Source organism: Colletotrichum fructicola (assembly GCF_000319635.2).
Source record: "Colletotrichum fructicola Nara gc5 chromosome Unknown KSG_Nara_v1_contig02, whole genome shotgun sequence".
Taxonomy (NCBI): domain Eukaryota; kingdom Fungi; phylum Ascomycota; class Sordariomycetes; order Glomerellales; family Glomerellaceae; genus Colletotrichum; species Colletotrichum fructicola.
Window position 1 is genome coordinate 870509 of NW_027094052.1, and position 24630 is coordinate 895138.

At 57.6% G+C, this 24630-nt stretch overlaps 6 protein-coding genes across 6 annotated transcripts; 2 read left to right on the plus strand and 4 right to left on the minus strand.

Moving 5' to 3' along the window:
• Positions 1–1694: 1694 nt before the first annotated feature.
• Positions 1695–5424, minus strand: ppoA (Psi-producing oxygenase A; the record flags this gene model as incomplete). The annotated part of the gene is made up of 5 exons (XM_032031862.1): positions 1695–1834; positions 1891–2167; positions 2230–2448; positions 2507–5168; positions 5219–5424. The coding sequence occupies 5 exons, from the start codon at positions 5422–5424 to the stop codon at positions 1695–1697; spliced, it is 3504 nt and encodes a 1167-aa protein (XP_031888710.1).
• A 2325-nt stretch (positions 5425–7749) lies between these two features.
• CGGC5_v002949 (Uncharacterized protein) lies at positions 7750–9695 on the plus strand (the record flags this gene model as incomplete). Its single annotated transcript, XM_032031863.1, has 4 exons — positions 7750–7954; positions 8015–8175; positions 8227–9325; positions 9376–9695. 4 exons carry the CDS (start codon positions 7750–7752, stop codon positions 9693–9695), a joined length of 1785 nt encoding a protein of 594 aa, XP_031888715.1.
• A 1698-nt stretch (positions 9696–11393) lies between these two features.
• On the minus strand, positions 11394–12975 carry RSP5-1 (Flagellar radial spoke protein 5; the record flags this gene model as incomplete). Its single annotated transcript, XM_032031865.1, has 2 exons — positions 11394–12771; positions 12830–12975. 2 exons carry the CDS (start codon positions 12973–12975, stop codon positions 11394–11396), a joined length of 1524 nt encoding a protein of 507 aa, XP_031888713.1.
• A 1006-nt stretch (positions 12976–13981) lies between these two features.
• Positions 13982–16018, plus strand: YUC2 (Indole-3-pyruvate monooxygenase YUCCA2; the record flags this gene model as incomplete). The annotated part of the gene is made up of 3 exons (XM_066151051.1): positions 13982–15785; positions 15836–15885; positions 15938–16018. 3 exons carry the CDS (start codon positions 13982–13984, stop codon positions 16016–16018), a joined length of 1935 nt encoding a protein of 644 aa, XP_066009408.1.
• Positions 16019–16477: 459 nt separating this feature from the next.
• Positions 16478–18551, minus strand: rlf2 (Chromatin assembly factor 1 subunit rlf2; the record flags this gene model as incomplete). The annotated part of the gene is made up of 3 exons (XM_032031867.1): positions 16478–16863; positions 16916–18331; positions 18398–18551. The coding sequence occupies 3 exons, from the start codon at positions 18549–18551 to the stop codon at positions 16478–16480; spliced, it is 1956 nt and encodes a 651-aa protein (XP_031888707.1).
• A 3256-nt stretch (positions 18552–21807) lies between these two features.
• Positions 21808–22860, minus strand: CGGC5_v002953 (uncharacterized protein; the record flags this gene model as incomplete). Its single annotated transcript, XM_032031868.1, has 1 exon — positions 21808–22860. The coding sequence occupies one exon, from the start codon at positions 22858–22860 to the stop codon at positions 21808–21810; it is 1053 nt and encodes a 350-aa protein (XP_031888708.1).
• Between the last annotated feature and the right edge of the window lie 1770 nt (positions 22861–24630).

A 24630-nucleotide genomic window follows, 5' to 3' on the forward strand; every position in this document is an offset into this window, starting at 1 on the left:
ACTTGTTGCTGCGGTAGGCCAATCTAATCAATTGGAGCCCAGTCCGGTGCGCTATGGCGTGCCGCCAGCCAGGATGCCGGTAACTCTGCTGTGATGGCGGACAGGGGTGTTGAGGCGTTGGTGTTGTGTCGAAGCTACTGCAAGCAAGCTGTGACCGGCGATATCCGACCTTTGGACACTTGTTCGCAGATTATATGCAATTAAGAATGATCCAGACGCAACAACAACGAGGCGACAACGTGGCCGTGTGGGAGACCGCAGAATGGAAGCAGGGCGAATTAGTCGACAGAAACGCAGTGCTCGGATGGGATTTCGAAACCCGATTGCAATTAGCTCGGCGCGGGTTTCCCTGTTGGCAGCCTCAGAAAACTCCAACAAGCCAAGTCAGCAGTTCCTTGTCAATTGCGTTAAAGGAGCAGAAGCAGAGGCCAGAGTCCAGACAGAGTTCTGGGTGGGATGTCGCGAGACCGCACGAACACCTCCATCTCGCCCCTTTTATGAGTGCTGGCCATTAAAAGTCTGACCAAGATAAAAGCCCAAAGGCAAAATAAGGGTAGCTTCCTTTTCTTGACAACCAATCATGGCTGCGAATCCAGGCTGTCGTGTGGCCATTTGCCCGAGCTGGAAACGTCATCTACGCGAATGAGTCGTGCGAGCTGTTGGCCATTGTGTCCGGCGGCCAAAAATCTTTTTTTCTGCCTCGGTCAACGAAAACGGTTTAGAGGCTGAAAATGACACCGACGGTAATAAGGCGAGGCTTGGTCTCAGCTCCGGTCCTGGTCCTGATGCTGCTGCTGGTCGAGCCGCATGTACCTCAGGTCTTTCATCCACCTACGGACAGCCCGAGATGTTCAAGAGCGTCAGGAACAGAAATCCGATTGGAAGTGGGACGCGACGGCGGCTGCTCCGGATTCCCGGGCTGCTGTAACACAACATGACCAGATCAAGACCATTGAAGAGGGCAGGGCGACGCAACTGACAAGCTGTCACGACGAAACCCCCTTTTTCACCATGGTCTTTGCGTTCGTCAGCGCATGAACCATTCTCAACGTCTCCAAACTGTGACGCCAGCCGCATAGACTCGGGACATGCAAGAGAAAACCGCCCTGCTTCGTCGACAGGGCCGATGTCTTATCGTTATCTCGATCTCGATCAGCTCAGGGCGTGCTCCACAGACGTGTGTTGCAGAGACAGCTGAGTCTCCCAGGGACGCTCCTTGTCACAATGAAGAACGATTGACGAAATGGAAGCGGCCCAGACCCCTTCTTCGTTCCCGACGGCCTGTCTGTTTGGTGGAGATGTTCGTTGGCGAAAATAACGAGGTGAGCAGGGAATAACGTCATTGTCGGCCCTGGACAACGCCGATGCCGCCCCCACCAGTCCAGGAACCTTACGTCAGACGAAGCGCGGTAATTGGCTGTTGAAGGTCTTCGCTTCGGTCCGGACCCGCTCACTGCATTTGGACGTGAACCACTTCCATACACTGGCTCCTTATGTAATCATAGATATACGCTAGACTCGTTTTGGGAGGTCTCCACTGCCAAGCTCTCATTCGCTCTCGCTTTCCTTCATCAGCAACACCGAACAGCAGCCAATTTCACAACTTGAAGCATCGTCACGTTTGCACAATAGACCAAGTGGATTGAACAATCTCAGTATTTTTGCTTTTCCGTTGACTACGAAATCTCCCAAACTCAGGCAGATACTCCCTTGAGCAGGCTCTCCTTGCGCTTCTGCAGGATGTAGTAGTACCGTCCCATGTCGATGGGCTTGTTGGGCTCCGGGTCGCCCTCGTACGTGCCCTGTCCGTGTCCATCAAAGTGAACCTTCCAGGCTGTTGGGCATAGTTAGTATCAAATTGATCAGGATGACGTGTCAAGCGACACTTACTGCTGGCATCAAAGCCGAGGTACGACCAGCTGTCGTTGAGGTACGCCCTCTCCGTGCCGACCTGGATCGTCTTGACCTTGCCCATCTCACCCGGCGCAGGCCGCAGCTGTCTGAGGTCCGCGACGAGCTTGACGAGGCCAGTGACGAAGGCTCGCGCAACGTCCTGGCCGACGCACTCGTGCTGGCCGTAGCTGAAGGGCTTGATGTGGTCCGTCGAGCGCTTCGCGTCGAACTTGTCCGCGTTGGGGACCTCCTTGGGGTTCCGGCCCGCGGCACCCTTGAAATACAATGGTCAGCAAATTCGAATTTCAATACAGATTCAGACCGCGGAAACCCTACCAGGAGCATGACGACAGCATTTCCGGGCTCGACCTTCTGGCCGTCGATCTCGTCCTTGACCGTCGCGATGCGCACGTTGCGCTGGCCGCTCGTGAGGCGCATCGCCTCGTTGACGTAGGCATGGAGCCCTGCCTCGTCGTTCTTCTGCGCGAGCGCCTGCACCTCACCCCAGATGGACTTGTTCTCAGGGCGAAGGAAGTACTCCATAACCTCGTAGAACTGCAGTCTATCAGCCATTGCAACCTCATCGCATCTGCAGAGTAGAAAAAGCACTTACCGTGGTGACAGGAACACCGATACCGCCAAACGCGGTCAACCAGACGTTATCGGTCACCTTTTCAGGAGAGCCGCCCTGGTTGAGAAGCTCCTCGACCAACTTGTACCCACAAGACCGCAGAGAGTCCTTCTTGATGTGCGTCTTACGGGACGCAACCTCGTTGATCGCCGAGATGAAGCCCAAGTTGAGACCGCGTCCTCTAGACACCTCGTCAACCAGCTTGCGCGTCGAATCAGTAATGACCTTGGCACTCTCCGCAGCGCGGCGGCGGCGGTTCCACGCCTGGCCGGGATCGTTGTTGTTCACGCCCCAGATGCGGATGTTCAGAAGGTGGCGGTACAGGTCCGTCGCGCTGAGCGTGCCGCCGGGGTTCTCCTCGTGGCGCAGGTCAAAGTAGAACAGGTCCGCGAGCAGCTGAGCGTTCAGCGGGATCGCCACGTCGCGGATGATGTCCATCTGGCACAGCCCCTCCTTGAGCTTGAACGTCTCCTTCTCGATGAGCTGCCGGCCCACGCGCTCGATGAACTGGTGCACGGCATTATGCAGGTTCGGCACCTTCTTCATCGCGTTGACGAAGTTGACCTTCTCCTGCTTGTTCGTGCTGCCGTCGCCCGCGAGCATGAACCAGCTGATGTCCTTCTTGGTGTCCGTGTAGAGCGCGTTGAGCGGCGTGAGCCACGGCACGACGAACTTGTCCGGGCTGCCGAGCACGCGCTTGATGCCCTCGCTCGAGGCTACGACGACGGGCTTGGGCGGGGCCTTGGGGTCGTCGAGGGTGAACTGGTTGAAGGTGCCGATCTCGCGCGCGATGCGCTCGTTGGCCTTCTTGGTGTACATGGGCTGCATGACGGCGATGGAGTTGAACGGGAACCAACCTGGCAGACCGCGCTGGATCAGCTTGTAGAGCATCGATCCGCCGAGGGTCTTGTAGTCCTGTTGGACCTCGTTGTAGCCCCAGGCTGTGAGGTTGGAGACGGTGTAGTCGATCGTGTTGAACCTGTCGGAGCGCACGAGCGTCACGGCATCCGAGAGCACGGCGCGGCCCACGGAGTACGTCGGGCAGATGCCGCTGCCAGTGTTGCGAACGGGCTTGATGTCCTCGATCATCAGACCGGGGTAGAGTTCCACCATGTCGGGATCAGTGTACAGCTTCTCGAGCAGAGTAGCAATCTCCTCATTCGAGTTGATGTCCTTGAAGGTGTCGTGTCTCTTCAGGCCAAAGAAGTCACGGAACTCGTTGAGCGAGGCAACCTGCCACGCGCGCGCCTGCTTGATGCCCATGATCTCGACAATCTTGAGCGCCTTCGGGACCATGCGCGCGCCAAACGTGCCCGCGGGGTCCTCCATCGCCTCCTTCAGCACGCGCACCAGATCCTCGTCCCTGAACTTCCCGTCCTCCCCGCGCTGCAGGTCGTCGAACGTGCGCTTGCTCGGGTCCTTGTCGATGCCCATCTCGAACTTCATCAGCGCGGCGCCGAGCTCCTCCATGCCTACGTTCTGCAGATCCTCAGGCTTGCGGCCGGGGAACAGCTTCGCGAAGAAGCCGTCGATCCAGCGCTCGTCCTTCTTGGAGATGCACGAGTGGAAGCGGTACAGCAGGTTGAACTCGACGCTGACCTGGTTGCCGACGCCGCGCGGCACGCCCTCGCCGTCGAACTGCTTGCCGATCTCGACGCGCGGGTCGAGCGTCCAGTCGCTCTTGGAGTGGTGCGTGTTGGTGATGGCGCGCAGGTAGTCGTGCAGGCAGATGTTGATGTACAGCCCGCCGGTGACGAGCCGCGCGACGTTGAAGAGGTCGTGGTCCTGCTTGGCCACGGCCTTGGCCTGGTCCTCCGGGGCGGCGTCCTTGGCGGTCTGGAGCGTGAAGCGGCCGTTCTCGTTGATCTTGAGGAGGATGTCGGCGACGTAGTTGTGGAAGCGGCTGTAGAGCACGAGCATGACGTTGACGCCCGCGGGCTGGCCGAGCAGGCGCTTCTCGTGGAAGGTGTCGGGCTTGAGCTTGCCCTCCTTCATGGTGCGGATCTCGAGCTGGTCCTTGAAGGAGGAGCCGTACAGCGGCGCGAGGTCGAGGTACGAGGACGTGTCGGACTTGTTGAGGTCGTGGCGGTTGGTGCGGAAGATGTCGTGGATGATGATGGAGGCGTGGTAGAATAGCATCGAGGAGATGCCGGCGGGGTTCTCGGTGAACTTCTTGTCGTCGCGCGCGAGGAGCAGGTCGAAGAGCAGGCCCGGGTCTGGCTTGACGCCGGCGAGCCGCTTCTCGGTCTTGACCGTCTTGGCGTAGGGGGTGCCGGCCGCGCCGAGGTTGGGCTCGAGGATGTTGTTGTAGCTGCCGTCGGGCATTCTGTAGTTGTGCAGGCCGTCCGGCGGCGTCGGCAGGTGCTCGCGCAGGGTGATGTCGGGGAAGTCTGGGGCCTTGAAGGTGATGTGGCTTTCCTCGGGAGACTGGGGGGCTTTGCCCTGGGCTGCGAGGTCCGCCTGCTCTTTGGCGAGCTGTTCCTTGGTCTTCACGACCTCGTACTTGACATCGCCGCCGACGTAGCTCAGGGGAGGATGTTGGAGGTTTCCCCACAGCGTGTCGATGAGCTTGTTGGTGAGCTGTACTCTGGTATTTGACCCGGATGGAAGAGAGGTCAAGATGCCAATCAAGGCCTCGGTGGTTCTGCTCGGTTGTTAGAACTCTTGTGACCGGTGATTTGATTCCAGACTTACCCCTTCTTGTCATCAAGAGGCTCGCCCTTCTGGAGAAGCTGCTGGACCAGGGCAGTAACCTCCAAGAGGTTGAGCTGGCCGTGGGCACCGCCCAGGTCCTTGATGATGTCCATGGCGACCTTCTTGGGGTCAGCGAAGAAGTTGTTAGACCCCTTGCGCTCGTCCCCGTAGGACTCGCCGGCCTGGAACTTTGTGTTGAACGCCATGATTCTGCCCAATGCTTAGTGTAAGGGCAAATTACAGGGCTAGAAAGGATGTGAGAGGAGATATCTGGCCCGGGATCACCTTTCCATCGCCGCCCTCATACCTCACTTATACCAAACCCATTCTCAACCGAATCTCTCATCTTCCTCGACCCTCGGCGGGGCAACACAACAACATTATCCCCTCACCTCCTCGTCTGCACTTTGGTGGCGTCTCGCTCAACCGCGCGGAACATGGATCTACGCGCTCGCAACCCCATTTTGGTCCATCACCGCCCGCGTTCCACGAGATGAGCGGCCCAGAGAGACAGGGCCCAACCTCGAAAATGTAGCTCCTGGCCGAAAACGCGCTCGAAATGCGGTGAAAGAGCCGTCCCCGAGACATTGCAGGAAGTTTGACTGGCTCTCCTTCCATCGCCCTCGGGTGACGATCAACGGCAACCGGAGACATGCAGAAAGCCACGACGGGGCGGGGTATGCAGCAAAGTTCTTGCCAAGAGGCAGAAGAGAATTGGACAGGACGGAGGCATGTACGGCGTTGGAGTACGGAGCGGAATGGAGGGGAAACGGAAGGGATGCCAGCCGAGAAGTGACATTGGGCTCAGCCGCACCAAGCCGGCCGAGAAGGCACAGGTTTGGACCGAGGTGCGTCTACGGTCGAGATCTGCGTCCTCCCACACTCATGCAACCGGCTCCCGTCCCAAACGGCCCGCACCGTCTGCAGGCACTCCGATTCCCTAAGGCTCAGACATGCTTAAGGCGAGCGGTGCCCCGGAGCTAGCCTAACGTCGTGGCGAAGGGGTGGTCAGCATCCAATTGACAATGTCGAGATGGTGACGTCTTCCGCAACTCTACCCCGGGACTATTGTCAGATCATCAAGATAGGCCGCGATGTTTTCAGGTCTTCGTTAGCTACATTAGTGCCCCTAGACAGCTTTCGTCACCTTGCTCTGGCATCTGTAACTTTCTCCTGTGTCTTGGACGATTGAGGGGTTTTCCCGGCTAGCTTCAACTATGTCGTGAAACAGCGGCTACGATGTCTTGCATGCTGAGAATGGTCATCACGGCTTGCCTGATTGGCAGAAGCCGCGGCGGGGTCCCCGACGGGAACCTCCAATGCCGCTGACCGCCTGTCTAGGCACGCTGCATAGCGGGACAGTTCCAAGACATTTTCATGTGCGTTGTTTTCCTTGCTCAACGCGGGCCGGCTTACACTTTTCTATTGTCTGAGACACAGAGCTATCTTCCCCGCGCTGAGCGGCTGTTGACTCGCCCTGCGTACAATGCGTACAGGTGATCGGCGGAAGGCTGCAGCATATGTCCAGATTGAGTTACAAGAGTAGAGAAGCTGAGACAAGCATGTACGAAATAGTCGATAAAAAAGCTCTTGTAACCAGCTCGTTGTATCAGGACGGTTGAGCTTATGGCCTGATATGGTAACGAGCTTTCTGACAGCTCACACATTTCCCCCTTTCCCCTCCGTACCAAACCTCGGCGCGGAGGTTGGGTCTCAGACATTTCTTTCTAGTCTGGTATCGATCAGAATCGAAAGCGTCGTCCTGCCTATCACGGAGTGTCCAAAGTTGATTACACGACATGCGGGTGACTCGGGTTATCGTGGACTGGCCGGGCAAGCACTGGTCAATGCCAGCTGCCGTGCGATTATACTACACGATAACCTTCCGCTGTCATTCGCAGATCCTCTTGGCCGTTGTTATACCAGGGAAAGTTACGTCTCCTACTAGCTGGTACGGAATGTCTTGAATAAGCACGACAGATCTGAGGGCAGACAGGCGGTTGCACCCCGGGTGCCGGGCTGCCGTGCCGCCGCCTAGTTCAACCGATCGACGGGTGCTTCTCCGCGAACGAACGTTCACCGGTCGCGTGCCAGATTTCTTTTAACCGGTGGCTTATTGGCTATCAGATGCTAGGCGCGAAAAGGGAGATATGTCTGAGGCCCTGCGTGGAGCTGATGTGTAAGACACGAGATGAGGGGTTGGGAGGACGACGCGCTGCCGTTCGCCGTGTATACGAGGTGACGTACGTTCCTCTCCCTCTTGGTTTGGTTATGGTTGATGATCTCGATGATCTCCGGCCGTCTAAACGTTGTGCAACTAGCCAGGAAATGCCCGCCACCTGTAATGATGATAATTCGGTGGCTGTCTTGGTCTTGGTGGTGAGCTTCTCAGCTAGGGAAGCTTACTTGTGATGAAGATTGTTGATATATGGAGCGTCAAAACCCTCTGTAGATGACAAGTTCGTAGTTGGCACATATTCGACCTATACGTTCCATCACTTTCCCATTTCTTTCTCGTGTTATCAGACATCATGCCCGGAGCACTAAACGGTCATGCAAACGGAAGCGCAACAGCTCAGGGGCAGCACCCTGGGAGCGAGCGAACCCCTAGAAAGCTTGTTCTCTGCTTTGATGGGACCGGTAACACGTTCACTGGCACCAATGCCGACACCAATGTGGTCAAGCTCTTGAGCAAGCTGGACCGCAACGACCCTGACCAGTATCATTACTATCAAAGTGAGTCGTTCTTCATTTTAACTAATCATTTCTTTGATGCTGATCGCTGCCACTCAACAGCCGGAATCGGCACGTACGATATTAATGAGAAGTCCGTGAACAAGACTTGGTTTGGTGAATTTCAAAGCTCCATCTCTCAGACCGTGGACCAAGGCATCGGCAACACCTTCGATGCCCACGTAATGGCTGGATACAGATTCTTGATGCGTTACTACGACTCCGTGAGTCTCTCCCCCTTTAGTCTGTAAGCGGTACTAACGCGATGCATAAAGGGCGACAAGATTTACATGTTCGGCTTCAGCCGTGGCGCCTTCACAGCAAAGTTCCTTGCCCGCATGATCAGCACAGTCGGCCTCCTCTGCAAGGGCAACGAGGAGATGGTCCCCTTCGCCTACCGCCTCTACCAGCGCTACCTCGCCGGCGAGGTCGAGGACTTCATCGTCTCCCACCCCAAGAAGAAGAACAGGGAGAAGGCCGCCAAGAAGGCCCAGAAAAAGGCCGCCAAAAAAGCCGCCGGCCTCGCCGCTGCCAACGGTAATGGCAACGGAAACGGTCACAGTAACGGCAACGGCAACGGCCGCAGCGAGACGCAGCCACTCTTGGACGACACAGAAGCCGACGTGGAAACTCACGATCACCAGGAGGGCGAAGACCCCGCCGTCCACGGCCACAATTTCGAAGTCGCAGCCGACGAGATCGCCGCGTTCTCGGACACCTTCTGCCGCAAAGAGGTCTCGTCCCACTGCGACACGGACCAGAAGGAGGGCAAAGAGTCCAACATCAAGGTGCACTTCCTCGGCATCTGGGACTGCGTCAACTCCGTCGCCATCCTCGAGCGCAAGGCGCCGATCCCGGTGCCCGTCGTCGGCACGGCGCACCACGTCCGCCACGCGGTCGCCGTCGACGAGCGCCGCGTCAAGTTCAAGGCCGCGCTGATGGCGCAGGACATGAAGAAGGGCGAGGAGATCCACGAAGACATCCTGGAGGTCTGGTTCCCCGGGTGCCACGGCGACGTCGGCGGCGGGTGGCCCGCTTCGGACAAGAACCCCCTCGAAGGCGGCCAGGCTGAGATGACGTGGTGGGAGACGATCAAGAACTTCTTCTCCACGCGCAAGCCGCCCAAGGGGAAGGCGATCGGATGCGACAGGTTGCAGCTCAGTGATGTTGCGCTGGCGTGGATGATTGGTGAAGTCGAGGAGGTGGGCAAGAAGCACCCTGAGGCTGCGCTTAAATGGCGGGAGGATAAGTTGAAGCACTTCAAGGACAAGTATGCAGACAAGAAGCACAAGGCGATGAAGGCCCCCATTCATGATTCGCTCGCGTTCAACACCGGAACGGGATTCTTTACGGTCTTGCTGTGGAAGCTCATGGGTAAGTTCTCTTTACGTTCTTGATGATCATTGCTAACGTAGCTTAAACAGAATGGCTCCCCTTCATCAAGCGCTGGGAGCTTGAAGACGGCCAATGGGAGAACGTGCGCTTTCCGCTCAACAAGGGCGAGACACGTGATATACCCAAGGATGCCGTGCTTCATGAATCACTACTTTACCGCTTGAAGAAGGTCGAGAATTACTGCCCTCCGAATAATCACGGCGGCGTGCTGCCGGCTTGTTTGAAACACCATCCAACGGGCACCATCGCAGAATGCGATCCTCCCCATGACCACTCCCAGGTGCACAAGGACTGCAATCACAGGACATTTACGATTCTCAAGTCTGTGGATGCTATGGACTTGAAGTGAGCGGACCGAAGCTTTGGGGACCGCATATATTGGGACAGCGGTGCAACGGGAACAGGGGTGACGCGTAGGCAGAGCTATTCCTCTACATATGGCAGACACAAGCAAGACCAATTAGTATCTGATGAAGCATAGAACGCAATGAACAGAGCAGCTGAACCATCCAGATGAGGCCCCTGGTGCAAGACAATTTCTGCGTAGTCATGATCAGCCTAGCACAAGCCTGTACCAATTCAACTTCAGCTAGCCTTAACAGAGCTCTATATACTTAAGTTTTCCAAAGCTTTTTGGGTACTTGTCATCATACCGTTTCAAGCCGTTGTTGTCGACTTCAGTTGGGAGCAGTGTAAAATTCCAACTGTACCCCGGTACATCTCTCCAAAGAGGAACACCGCCGCAGCAAAGCCACTTGAAGGCCCTTACAAGAGGGTCGCCTGTATCTTTTGCAAGCGGCCTCAACAAACCGCCAAAACAGTGGTTCTTGTTGGTCTCGGAACCATAGCTAGCCGTGAGACTGTCCAACCTCATAAATACGTCTCCCACCTCCACATACGCTGGCACAGCAAGAATAAAACCGGCAGTAGACAGCGCTAGTCGAATCCGCTGTCCTTCGTAAAGGTCCCACTGGAGGGCATTGTGATATTCATCACGATAGGCTGTCGCAGACATAACCTCCCCTCCCACGTAAGCCATGAAGAAAGAGAGAGTCTGCAATGCCCTGGAAGCGACTTTCCCTTTCTGAGATGTCGCCTCCATGCACTTGTACTTTAATCGTGGGTATTCATTATCATCTTCCGCAGCCAAGTCCCAGAAGCTGTCTGGGAAGAGCCTGATCGGGCTGGGGTCTTGCGTTTCGGACGACCTAATGTCCAGGTCTCTCCAGAAAGAAAGGTTCTCCGTTTCTAGGAGCTCTTTCCAAGCCGCCCTGTTGAAATGGTTCAAAGCGTAGGCGGCTCTTTTGACAAAATCAACTACGCACTGAGGGACCTCTTGTGGGCGGGGAAGGATAGGGCTGACGTATCGAATAAACTTGGGATCCTGAAGAGGCCCATGTGAGGATAGTTCTTTCTCCACGGGGCTGAATAAACTCTCATCCTCCGATATCGTGGCATTTGTATTGCTCATCGCTTGCGACCATTCAAGGATACCCCAATGAGGCACCCACGAAGGCAGGTTCAACCAGTTGTTGGTAGGCGGGTGCTTGACACAACGGAGTAGCACCTCCGGTCCGTCGCGATGGAGGATATACCTGGCGGTCGAAATGAGAAGCTGCCTCAGCGGCATTGCGTAGTCCACGGTGAAGAACTCGGCGACTTCATCCCGGTCGGCATGCATACCCATATATCCGAAGATCATGTCTCCTTAACATCTGTTTCCTGGTGGGGCAACCCGCGCGAGTTCGAGTCTCGTCCCTTTCATTTTTTAACTTTTTCTGTCATGCTGGGACATCAAATCTCATTCTTGTCTGGTCTACTTTTGTTTTCTGTTTTCTTCATATGTCGACAAAGTCCAATCTGAGGGGTAACAGTGGTAATAGCGTATGCTAGATATTAAAGGGTTGCCTCACACTGTAGAGAGCGAGCCTACCCCTAGCGTCGAAAATAAGAATAACAGCAAAACCTTTCTTGGGCCGTTCTTGTACTTGTATCTTGATTTGAACTTCTTGTCGGTGCTTCCTCTACTACGAGCTGTGAGATCTACTCATGAAATAGCCACGACAGACTTGCCACTACCAACGACCGCCTCGGCCTCGATCTCAACCAGAACGTCGTCTCCAATCAGCCCAGCCGTAGTTGTTGTATTCGCAGGCCAGACTCCTCGACAGTTAAAAACCCATCCATGTGCCGCCGAAACACCCTCAACGTCTTCCTCCCGCTGTAGCATCACCCTCGTCCGCACCACATCCGCCATGCTCCCCCCAAGTCGTCTCACGGCCCTCTCGATGATATCAAGCGACGCAACAGCCTGCGACTTTGCAGACTTTCCTCCAACCACCCCAAGCTGGCCTTGCAGCTCTTGCGGTGGGTTCGCCGTCGTGCCCGACACCCTGATGATATTTCCAAACCTCACCGCGCGAGAGTAGCCGCAGATCGGCTCCCACTTGCTCCCCGAGTGAAACTCCACCCTCTTCCCCATGGCGATGGCCTCCTCCACCTTTTGCATCTCATTGCTCTCCTTGATGTGGTCACTCAGGTCTCCGGAAGCCGTCATGAACGGCGGCCGTCGGTATTCGTCCCCGCAGTCGCCCGGTATATCCTTCAAACCCTCCTGCGCCTTTGCAATCGCAGCCCGATCTTCTTCGTCGAGCTCGAACCCGAACGCCTCGACGTTCTTCTGAGCGTACTCCAAGCTCTGCTCAGACAACCTCGCCCCGATGATGACAGCCTTCACAGCCGGGACATCCAACACCCACCTCATCGCAACAGCAGCAACCGAAACACCATGCTTCTTCGCGACACCAGCAACCGCCGCAAGAACACCTTGAAAAGCCTCCCATCCCCCAGCAACCTGAATAAACCGCAAATACTTCCTCAAACTCCAATTCAACCCCTCCTCCTTCGGCTCCTCCACGCCAACCCACCTCTCCCCCAAGAACCCGCCCAGCAGCGTCCCATACGCAAGCAATCCCACCCCTCGCTCCTCACACACCCGCGCCATCCTCCCCTTCACAACCCTCAAATCAACCACCGACACCGACACCTGGTTCGAGACAACCTCATACCCCGAATCCAGCAACATCTCCAGATGCGCGGTATCCACGTTCGTCAGCCCGACATGCGCAATCTTCCCCCGCGCCTGCAGCGTCCGCAGGTGCGCCAGGTTGACCAGGTACGTGTCGTCAGTGTAGTCCCACACGTGGTACTGCATCAGCGCGATCTGCGCCGCGCCCATGCGCTCCAGCGCGCGGCCGATGGCCGCCTCGGCGGTTGCGAAAGACTTATCTCCGGTTTCGGGCGGACACCACTTTGTAAACGCCGTGACGGGGCGGTCGGTGGTGGTACGGGTGTGCTCGCCGAGGACGAGCTCGGCGGGGCCGTAGTGGTCTGCCATGTCGAAGGCGTCCAGCCCGGCGTCGATGCTAAACGACGTCAGTCCATATTTTGATACGTAGGTAAGGTGAGATAAAGGAGATTTACAGCGGCTTCATCGCCTTTGCGGCGGCCGCGACGTCGACGTCCTGGTCGTGGCCGCCGGCGAGCTGCCAGAGGCCGTTGAGGATGCGGGGTATCTCGATTGACCCCGCGATGGTTGTTCGCTCCACCTTTGATGTCTTTGCGGCCATGGCGATTGATGTATATTGAGTATTGAGATGATTTGAGTGTCGATGCCAATGATGATGCTTCTTCGGGGCCTGGGATGAGGAAAAGACATTGTCACGTCCTTTATCCCGCCCACAGGATGTCGCTTAACAAGTTTCATGCATCTCCAAACCAAGACCACGATTTGGCCCCCATGCCCAAGACTTTCATCTGCATCACCATCTTGCTGCTCATCTACGTCTTCTCCCATGATGTTGAAACACTTCTATGCTAATCGTATTTATCAGAACATCGCACGCTCTTCCCACTGAGCCCACGTACCAAATTGATTAGTTGAAGCAATCTTCCCAAAGCAATCCGCTGGGGCTAATCAATGTGTCTGGATGCCATAAAAGATTGCTACTTTGAGAAGACCTCCCCTTCCCATGTCCAGACACGCTCCCCGGTCAGCTTACAATGGCCTCTCCGCGAATCAGAGACGAATATAATACGAACTGAGGATTAGCGCGAACTGATAGCTCCCGCCCGAAATCCCCGGACCCATACTAAACTCCGAGAAATCCGGGTGGGCGTTGCATCCCAGACTACACGTCTTTCGAGCCCCAAAGTATCTGTGACGATGGGATCAAGTTGATGCAGCATGTGTAGATCCGCATTATTGGAGTCTCAAGATTACCGCGAGCGGTAAGACAGACTCAGTATGATTGGACGTTGTTACGAAATTCCCGCTCTAGATCTTACCTGCATCTGGGTTGTCTGTTTGGAAGGATCACTTGGCTGCTGATGGTTCAAAGTTCCTATAACACATTGTTACAGATGTATGATACTTGAAGATGACTGGCAGCAACGAGATCATACGTACAGGCTTCCTGGCGGGAGTGTTTACATCCAATATAAAAGCCTACATCTCCAGGCTTTTCTTGGAAAGTCTCATGAAGCCAAAGCCCTTGAGTTCCTGACTTATACCCTCAGAACCTCACCGCACTGCTCTTCAAACATCACCTCCATCTCCATCAACAACCACCCGCAATGACAACCATCACGAACCACCGCACCCGCACCAAGGTCGCAGACCTCCCCTCCCCCATCCCCTCCGTGCCCCCTTTCCCCTCCGAAGCCAACCTCGACGTCGCCGCCGAAGCATCCCATTTCCTCAAAACCCTCTCCGATGCCGTGACCAACGCCGACTGGCCCTCCTTCGCAGACCTCTTCGTCCAAGACTCCTGGTGGAGGGACAGCCTCACCCTCACCTTCGACAAGCGCACCATCCTCGGCCGCGCCGCCATCCTCCGCGCCTGGGAATCCCTCTCCTCGACCCGAGCCCCGTCCACCTTCTCCCCCGAAACAGAGCTCAAAGGCCTCAAGCCCGCCTTCGTCAGACTCTCCCCAACCCTCGCAACCCTCGAGGTCCCCTTCTCCTTCCACTGCGCCCACCCCGCAACCTCCTGCACCGGCCTCGCCAAGCTCATCCCCATCACCACCACATCCTCCTCTCCCATCTTCAAGATCTGGGGCCTAACAACCCAAGTCCACGCCCTCCTCTCCCGCCCCTTCACCCCCCTCCCACGGCCCTCCTCCTCCCTCCTCCCATCCACCCAACGCGGCCGCTCCTCCGCCCAGGGCCTGCCCTCCCTCCCCGCGTCCACCATCCTCGACGCCGTCATCGTCGGCGGCAGCTGCAACGGCATCGCCAACGCAATCCGCCTCGAGAGCGCCGGCGCAGAGTGCCTCGTCCTCGACTCCGACCCCCTCGCCGGCGGCAACTGGTCCTCCTCCCGCTACGCCTCCATCCGCCTGCACCACCCCAAGTCCATGATCCAGCTCCCCGACTACCCCGTCCCGTCCTCCCTCCCCGAGTTCCTCTCCGGCCCGCAGCTAACATCCTACTACCGCGCCGCCGTCGAGGACCTCCGCCTCCCCTTCTTCGGCGGCGTAACCGTCACCCGCAACACCTGGTCCCCCACCACCAACCTCTGGACCGTCCACCTCACCGACACCCGCACCTCCTCCTCCACCACCCTCCTCGCGCGCAACCTCATCCTCTCAACAGGCTGGCTCGTCTCCCCGTCCAACATCAACCTCCCCCCCATGTCGCCCCCTCCACCGCCCTCCTTCCCCGGCCCCGTCCTGCACTCCACATCCTACCGCACCCCCGCCCCCTTCGCCTCCAAGCGCGTGCTGGTAATCGGCTCCGGCAACTCCGCGCACGACATCGCCGCCGACCTCTCCCTCTCCCCGCTCGTCCCCTCCGTCTCCATCCTCCAGCGCAGCCCCACCGTCCTCCTCGACCTGCCCGCCTTCCTCCCCCTCATCACCGCGCGCTACACCTCCCTCCCCGGCGCCCCCGAGTCCGCCGACTTCGCCGAGTCCGCCCTCCCCGCCGGGGTCTCCCGCACCCTCGCCCAATCCGCCATCCGTTCCCTCATGGCCCAACACGCCTCCCGCACGGAGAATTTCGAAGAGGCAGGCTACCTCGTCGACCGCTCGCCCTGCCTAATCTCCAAACAGCTCGAAGAGCGCGGGCGCGCGTTCTACGTCGACCAGCCGGGAACCCTCGAACTAGTCCTAGACGGCAAGATCGGGATCGAGCGCGGCGAGGCGCGCGGCTTCGCGGAGAAGGGTGTGGTCGTCGTGGACAGGGACACCGGGGCCGAGCGGGTGGTTGAGGCGGACGCGGTGGTGTTCGCGACGGGGTTCGGGGACGTTGATGTGCCGAGCATGTGGGCGGAGAGCGGGTTCGTGGACGAGGAGACGGCGGGGCGGATTGAGAATGTTGGGAGGATCGGGGTGGATGAGGAGGGGGAGTGGATTGGGATTACGACTTTTTCTGGACGTGAGTACTGTTTTGAGGATGGGTGATGATGTGACTAACTGTTTTGGCAGATCCGAATCTCTACTTTTCTGGGGTTGGACTCATTTTCTGTCGGGGGATTGTAAGTTTGCATTGTCTTGTCGTGAGGGTGTCGCCCGCTAACGATGTAATAGTCGAGATTCACTGCTATCCAGGTCCTGGCTGATATCGAGGGGGTGTTCCCGGAGAGATATGCTCGTTCAGTCAAGGATTAGGTAGCTTCCGTATAGCCACATGAAGACGAAGGATAACATCACGTACCGCTGTAGAATCGGAATGAAATGTAGGGCTTTTCTTAATATCTACCAGCCTCTCTAACGCCGGTGGTCGGAGCACAACTATGCATCCGTGTAAGACCAAATAATTCCATCATACGCCGCCCTCATGCCGTCATATCATAGCCGCCCGATGAAGGCAGCGTTGCAAGCAATCAAACTGTTCGCCGCCAGGCCCTGTGCCGGCGGCTTGTTGAGGATAAGACGGAACGATGCCAATGCTGTCCGCCCTTTTCCTCCATCCCAATGCCCTCGTACCTCCGAGAATCCATGCACTCCATAACTTTGACAAAAGGCGAACTGTTAAATAAAGACATGTCCGCCGAGGTATCCTCATCGAGTAAGAATAAAAACGAAGAAAATAACGCCATTCATCCGCAAAACATGCGGTGATGCCCCTTAATCAAGGTACAGGGGCTTCACGACCCACGAGCCGGCACGCCCTTGACCGCCGGAACGCTCTGCGATGGTCGTGATGGCCTCCTTGATGTCGTTGCGTGAGACCTTGGCGTGGGCGAGCGCAACGTACGATAGATCGATCAAGCCGCCCTTGGCAATCTTGGGGTTCGCCTGGATGACCTTCTTGAGCTCCTGCAGGACGTTATTCTCCAGGATCTTCTTGGGAAGCGTCTGCGGAGTGTTCTTGGCCCCAATGGCTTGGAAGGCGTTGGCCGGCGCTGATGTGTCTGCCGTCTTGGCCGCAGCCTTGGGTGCTTTCTGCTTCGGCTCGGGCTCCCAATACTTTGTCGAAAAGGGGTCGATGCTGTGGTGTGAATCAAGGCTCTCTGCAGCAGGTGTTAACACGGCTGTACACATCTAATGGGGAAGGTGACTTACCGAGAATGAACTCCATCCTGTGTTCGTACATGGTGCGATTCGGGCCCATGCGTTTGCGATCCTCCCAACAGACTCCCGTACTGACAGGTTCAAGTCCATTGGCACTAACAAATCTCGCAGGACCACTATCTTCCGAGTCGTCAAGGAACTCGTCCATATCCTCGCCGTCGCCGTCGAGGTCTTCTTCGTCATCGTCGTCAATGTCAACGTCTTCGCCTTCACTCTCCCACTCGGCTTCTGAGTCGTGGTCGTAGTTGACGGGGACAAGCCCGCGCAGTGTCGGGTTTCGTGCTAGTCGTCGCATGCCGTCTTTGCCTGCCTGGTACGGTCTAAGGGTTACCGTTCCCTTGTAAGGCGGGCGCACATCCTGCCAGAAGCGCAGGGTCTTCACGGGGATCTTGCGGAGGGCGTCTGCGGTCTCCTTTGTGACGGCCTTCCTGTCCTCCTCGCTGGCACCTTCGGCCTTCTGGGTGAGCTTCTGCATCTTTTCCATGGTGTATCGAACGGGCGGGTAGATTCTGCCTCGTGGTGCGGGGCGGCAGGGTAGTTGGAAGATCTCGACCGGGTTGAACTTGCTCGACTCATCCATTGTCCTCTTGCCGTCAATGTACTCGTCCAGAATCTGCGACTTGGCCGCGTGTGCCTCCTCGTCCATCTCGAAGGGGTTCTTGGCCATGCGGACCGTCTCGTGAACGAAGAAGGGCTTGAACCTCTTCTCGTACTCTGACTTCTCCTCTTTCTTCGCCGGCGCTGGTGTCGACTCCGCGGCAGAGGCCTTTGCAGGGCTCTCCGTCTTGACGGCGGCAGCCGGTGACTCCTTCTTTGGCGTAACGGGGGCCTTCTTGGGGGTGAAGAAGGACATGAGCTTCGGCTGGGCACGCTCCTTCTTCTCCTTCTCCTCCTTAATCTTGCGCTCCTCTTCCTCCTTCTTACGGCGCTTCTCATCCCGCTTCGCCTGCTTCTCCGCTTCCTCCTTGGCCTTTTCGGCCCGCTTTAATTGCTTCTCGGCATCGAGCTTGGCCTTCTCGACCTGCTTCGCGGCATCGAGCTTGGCCTTCTCGACCTGCTTCGCGGCATCGAGCTTGGCCTTCTCAACCTGCTTCGCCTCCTTCTCCTCCTCTCGCTCCTTCTTCTTCTGGGCCTTCTCTTTCGCCTCCGCCTCCAGCTCTGCGGCGGTGCGGCGCTTGCGCTTAGCAGGTGGCTGGGCTGTCGACGATGCCGCCGCTGAGGCGGGCGGTTGTGACGAGGGAGCGGCGCCGGCGGTCTGTGTCTGCTTCAAAGGCGAGGCCTTGGTCGGTGTGGGGTTGGGAGAGGGTGAGTCGCGTGCTGGTGTGGTCGTGCCCGCGGTGGTCAGCGAGTCCGGGCTGCTCTGGGGAGGAGGGGTGTCGCGTGTGATTTCGATGGAGGGGGACATCGCTGCTGTGTGCGTCAGAATGCTGCTCTCCGTGAAACTCTGGCGGCAGGTGCGTCGGGCATAGGTACCTTTGCTCGGCTGGACGACGCCCTCGGTGGCCTGCTGCTTCACGCCGGCGTCGAGGCCCCGGTCGTCGATGGCGACCTCGTCGCCCGAGTACTCATCATGGCTCCTCTTCAAGCCGTTCTCCATCTCGTTCTTTCTCTGCAGATTGGGTGACATGTCGAACAAAGGCATCGGAGGGCTGGGTGTGTCGCAGGGGTCGCGACCGTATCTCGTCGGGCGTGCGTGAGTGGTGGCAGGTTGTGGGGTATGTCGGTGTAGAAGTGAAGTGGTGAAAGTTTGAGGCGCGGCTGAAAGGGACGTCGAGAAGTAGGTTAGACTGGTCTGATCCCAATTGAGGGCATCGACTGCGTCAGGACATGGGTTGGGCCGTCTTTGGATCGCAAAAGGGACAGCTGCGGCGGCGTCGTAGGTCTCGAAAAGGTGAAATCGCGGATGGAGCAAAGTGGAAAGGGCCGTTAATGGAGCCGTTGGTGGTGGTTGAGTGAGGGCAGGAGAGCGTTGTTCCTCCACCGAGACGCGACGGACGCGTAAATTTGGCGTCAGCGAGGCCGGGGTCGTGTCTTTGGGCCGCTGAGAGTGGCAGGGGCGCTCCTTTTGGTGGAAATGGGAAAGTCTGTTGGAGGCTTTTGCGTCTGTTAGGACGCTACCCCTTTCCTGAGGATGCAGGGTGGCAGGCGTGATGGGGTTGGTGGAAGTGTCAAACGACCTAATATTAGATGCAAGCTGTGCATTTAGTGATTGGAAGTTCTTTGCAGACCAGTCGCAGCTTATTCAATTCTTACATCGACATTTCGGTGGCATCAAGTCGCATCTTCAAGTATGGTTAATCCATAACAAGACCCGAGTCCAACATCGCTTCACGGTCCTGCGCTAACAGACCTCTTTACCAGCAACGCGACCCCGCAGGACGCGCTAATGCCTCCGATAAGATAACCGAGCTCCCGATGCTCCCCTGCGGCTGGAGCACCTCTCCGTGGCTGGTATCCACACCCGTGGCTCATCCTCAGCCTCCGCACGTCCCCGGCTCCCTCCCTCACCTAGCGCCTTATTCCCGACACCCCGGTAAAGCCCGCCGACCGAGCCGCCCTCACCGAGCGAGCCCCACCATCGCAGCAAACAGAATCTCCACCTTGAAAGTGAACCGCCCTGCCGCCAAAAACGAACACGCGGAAACCAATAACGCAAAGTCCCCACACCTCCGGTGCTGCCAAAATTGGTCCCAGCCCTTGGCGCAAGTCAGAACGTTACATCATGATGCCATATCCCCCCTAGCGGGCAGTCCCTGGCCAACTGCTCCCCCATCGTCCGCCCCGAGAGAGACACGGGAGCCACATATGATGCCGCCTTTCTTAGGGGTCCAACTGCATTCCGCTCTCGAAAGGGGTCCCGTCTCGCGGGCAACACGAGATGATCGACAGCTTCCCTTTCCGCCGCCGCCGCCGCCGCACCAAGTTCATGCCCGACGCAAGCACGCACAGAACCCTAAATGATGTGACGGGGCGTGCATGTTCTATCCCACGGTGTCGGGAATGGGTGGCTGGACGATGGATGGGGATGTTCGTCCATGGGGGATCTGATTGCCATGCACGACGATTGCAGAACTCCCTCTTTCTTTACTTTGCTGCGCCATTACCACAACCGGTGATCTTGTCGTAACTTCGGCACCTTCAACCAAGGCAGAAGACGGAGATCCATCACCCCCCCAAGCTCCCCCCAACGTCCCATCGTCGTGATCTACAGTCTCACACCTTCGTATTCCCCCTCTAGAGACAGAAGAACACCACCACCCCAAACGGCGTTACAGAAACACTCATCAATCTCACCTCACCCAAACGCGCCACAAGAAAGTCTAAAAAGACACAACTCCCAAAAAGAAAGTAAGGCCGCCAGCTCGGAGTTCACCCCGAGCCGCAAACCTGCTCACCATGTAAGTTCCGGCAAGGTCGCACTCCCAGCAGCACCTCCAAAGACGCCGTCGCAGCGTTACAACAGCTTCTCAGTCCACCATACCATACGGCAGCCCCGTCGCGACGTCGTGTTTGGCAGTCCGCTGTCAAAAGTGTACTATGTTTGGAACAAAAAAAGCAGCAGACCGTTCCTAGTCTACACCGTAGAAAACTACCTATCAACCCAACCAGCACTAGCCGCTCAAGAAGCGTAGCACTGCAAGCGGCTCTCTGCTCCAACTTCACCAAACCCACATGCTATCCCATTCGTAGATCCTACATACGAAGGTCGCCCCAGATATGACGCTTGACTCGAAACCAACGCAACGGGGAGACGGCAGGTGGCATTGGTGGTATTGCCCGGGAAGGGTTCATCCTTCGTCACCTGTCAAGAATTATAGCGAGACAAGCGGCGGGGGATTTGTTTAGCTATCCGTACAGGGCCTCGGACGTGGAGAGAGAGAGCTGTACCCTGGAAGCAAGCAAGTGAGCAAATAAACGTTCGGGAACGGCGATGCAGCTAGCTGGTTGGTCAAGCTCGATGTCGCATTACCTTAGCTTCAGAGACAACCACCTCGACGACTCAGCTGGCGTAGCTTCTTCTCCCCCCGTCACAGGCAAGACTACCTGCTGCCTCTTCAACCGAATTCGTGCTGCTTGCTGAAAGACCTCGACCAGAGGTCAACTTCACATTCTCACTGCGTGGCGGGAATTGTCACAAAATGCTCCAGGAAAGGTTGTTTTTCGCCATGTGCCCAAGAATGGCTTTTCATATTCGAGCATTTCAAGCTCCGTCTGTCTTGTCTCACTTCTCCTCCCCAGACATCGCCCCCCCTCTCCGTTCATCCGGGGGTTGTCTCTGAACATGTGGTATCATCCTCCTCCCTTCGCAACCAGCGTGTGCTTTTTATCTTCCGCCACCAAAATCCGCTCCATCCGTCCCCTCACTGTTTTGTCTTGCCCGCAGATTAGAGGATGGCCCCCGAACAGGGGAACCATCAAAGTGTGAGGAGTAGACCGCGTACTCGGGAAACATAAAACCAGGACAAAAAAATACAGACACGCGGAAAGAAACCCGTGGGTAGCGATCGTAGTGAGGAAAACAGGAGAAAAAAGACGAGGAGTTTTGAGAATCTCGAGACAATGGAATCCAACCCCGAGTGTGTGTGATCTCAGGATGGCCTCTGTATGGTATCATCCCACCCAAAAGTAAAAAAAAACAAGACAAAATCCAGGAAAACGCCGATGTGATGCAGGTTTTGATAGTAGGAAAGAAAACGGTGGTCTCCCACTCCCCCCCCCCCCCCCCCCCCCCCCCAAACGACCGTGTGTGTGTGTATTGCTCGACGAAGCACTCGTACAAGAACAGGTAATAGGAAATTTTCGAGTTCGGTTCTTCCGAGGGTGGCCCGTCGAGGGCCTCTCATCGTGTGTGTTCGAGCTCGTTCGGGTATGTGAAAGAGGTGTTAATCGGGGTTGGCAATGTAAAGACGGCCTCCCGTAAGCGTCGAAGTGCGCTCGTCGACGCTTCCCCTCCTACGGAGATCGTCGGCGCCCTTGACGCTCTTCTCGCGGGTGACGGTCTGGTGCATGAGCGAGTTGCTGGCGAGCCTGGCGGCGTTGGTGTTCATGTTCAGCTCGCCCAGGTTGTCGGCCCTCTCGGCGCTGCTGCCGGACGAGCCGGTGGTCATGGCCCTGCCGCTCGCGTTGTCGCCCAGGGTCTCCTCCTGCTTCTCCTCGACGAGGCTGCCGGTCCTCTCGGGAGTGTCGCCGGGGCTCCACCTGCGTCCACTGCCGCTGCCTAAGCCGCCCGAGGACCTGTAGCCGGGGCCGCGACGGCTCGCGAGACTGCTGCGGCCGCTGCTACCGGTGCGGCGGTGGTGCAGGCGAGCATCGTCCTCGTCCGAGTCCTCGCCCTCGACCTCTGTGGCGGAGAGACGCATGGGGACGCCGCCGACGCCGACGTGGTGGTCGCCCGGGGCGTAGCCGACGACGGCGGGCTTGCCGTGGTGACGGATCTTGGCGGCGACCTTGCCGGTAGCAGAGATGCCGGTGCTGGTGCGTCCGGAGGGGGCGGAGAGGCCGGAGGAGTGGCGCTGGCCGCCGATGACCTCGAGGGTGGCCCGCATCTTGGCGGCACGCTGCTGGGCGAGCAGGCGAGGGTCTTCGTACTGGGCGCGGTCGCACCAGACGGTGGCCTTCTGCTTGCGGAGCAGGGCGACGTAGCCGGTGGGTTGCGGGGAGCCGCCGCCTGATCGTGAGGAGGTGGAGCGGCGGAGGTCTGTCGTGGGGGAGGTGCGGTAGGCGGCGGGAGGGGGCACGCTCGAGGTGGTGCTGAAGGTGTTGACGGAGGGCGAGCGGCGGGAGTGTTGTTGGGGAGCCTGGGCGAGGTGCATTGGCGTCGGGCTCTGGATGGCGACGGGGAAGGTATTTGAGGAGACGGTGCGGGTGCGGGAGTGGGAGTAGACGGCGGACGAGTCCATGGGCTGCTGGCGCCGACTCGCCGACGGGTCCAACATTGTGGCGGTGGTTCCCCCCTCAGGGCCTTGAGGTCAAGGTGTGGTGGTGATGTTGTTCGTGGTGTTTTGGAGGTGGTCACCTCTGCGGGCAGACTGGATGCTGCCACTCGCTACCAGAGGGTGTGGGTAATTAATGTCGGTGTCGATGTTGACGGCGGTAATTCTTCCTTCCCGGGCGATCCAGGTTGACTGGTGGTGTCGCCTGTTGAGAGGGGGAGGGAAGGAAGGCGAAGGTGGTGGTGGTGGTGGTGGTGGTGGTGAAGAAGAGAGGTGGTGATGATGTTGGTGGGAGGAGGAGGAGGAGGGGAAGGAAGAGGTAGAAAAGGTGTCGGGCCGGCGCAGGTTATTAGTATTGAGTGGCCCTGGCTGCTGTCTCTCAAGTTCTCTCAGGTTCAGCCCGGGCAGCGGGCAGCTTCAGGTTTCTGCTTCGGGCGGGTTCAGGCTCGGCGAGTAAGGCGGGCGAATTGTTGAGTTCCCCCCCCCCCCCCATAAGGTACCCTGAGCAGGTACCTGCCCTGCCCTGCTGGAGGTACCTTAGCCTTAGCGTTAGCGGGCCCGAGGTACCTAACCGCACTGCAGAGCACCGCACCGCAGGGAACCTTTCGAAAGGAAGGCTGGGCAGCACATACATGGACACACACACATGGACACACATACATACACACACCTCACAGCTGAGCTGCAGCACTCAGTCAACTCAGTCAGGGTATCCGTAAGGTAAGGTACTTGCGTCAGAAGAGGTACTGGAGACGGTGGGCGAGCTGGTGGAGTGAAGCAGTCGGGAAGCCCGACAGAGCAACGAGCAACACCCTCGACACTCCAAAAGCCAAGCCACACCCTCTTCCTCTCGCTCTCCACGAAGAACGCTGAGGGAACCCGGCGGGACGGATTGATTACGTCGGGCCCCCTTGCCTTCACTTGACTTTGAAGACCCGAGAAATCAATCTGACGCCTCTGGTGCCATGACCCCAAACCCAAGCCCGCCTGTCGCGCTATTGCAAGCCCGCCCTAGCGGGAGGCAGCTCAGCTCAGCCGGAGGAGAGATCGAGGGTGATGCGTGCGTTTGCTCTGCTCTGCTCTGGCACCGTCCCGTTCGCTTCGTCTCTCTCGGGCTTCTTCCAACGTGTGCTCGTGTCCGTCGAACCTTCAGAGGCGGCTAGGGCGAACCAGGCAGGGGGACGCTGAGCGACGGACAGACGAGGACCCTCAGTGGAGCACACCGATCATATACATACTATGTACGGATATACAGTAGTGTAGCAGCAGCCGCTAACGTAGTAGACCGTAGACGGGGAAGAGAAAGAACTGGTGCTAAAAACAGCTGGAGTTGAAGATACGGGCCCCCAGCAGCTGAAGATGATCTCAATCATGCCCTTGAGGGATGATGCCTCCCCACGCACGTCTCGTCGATAGTGGCAGCGCCGCAAGGGACCGACTGACCGACTTCAAAGGGTTTGAGGGGAACAATGATCACCGTCGAGGGAGAAGGGTGCAGAGAAAGATGGCCGACCTACGCCGTCTTGTTTTGTTGTTATTGTTGTTGTTGTTTCTGATCTTGCAGAGATAAGGCACGGCAGAGACAAGACACACAACGCCTCGCATAAGAAGAGACACACGGCAACAACAACAACAACAACACCCGCCAGGAACAAGTGACGAGCATCCTGTTCTACATTGACTATGTACAATACAATACAATGCAATACACCCAAAGATGCCCGCGTCAGATTCGAATAGGACGACAATGCCAATGCCATGCAGAAAGAGGGG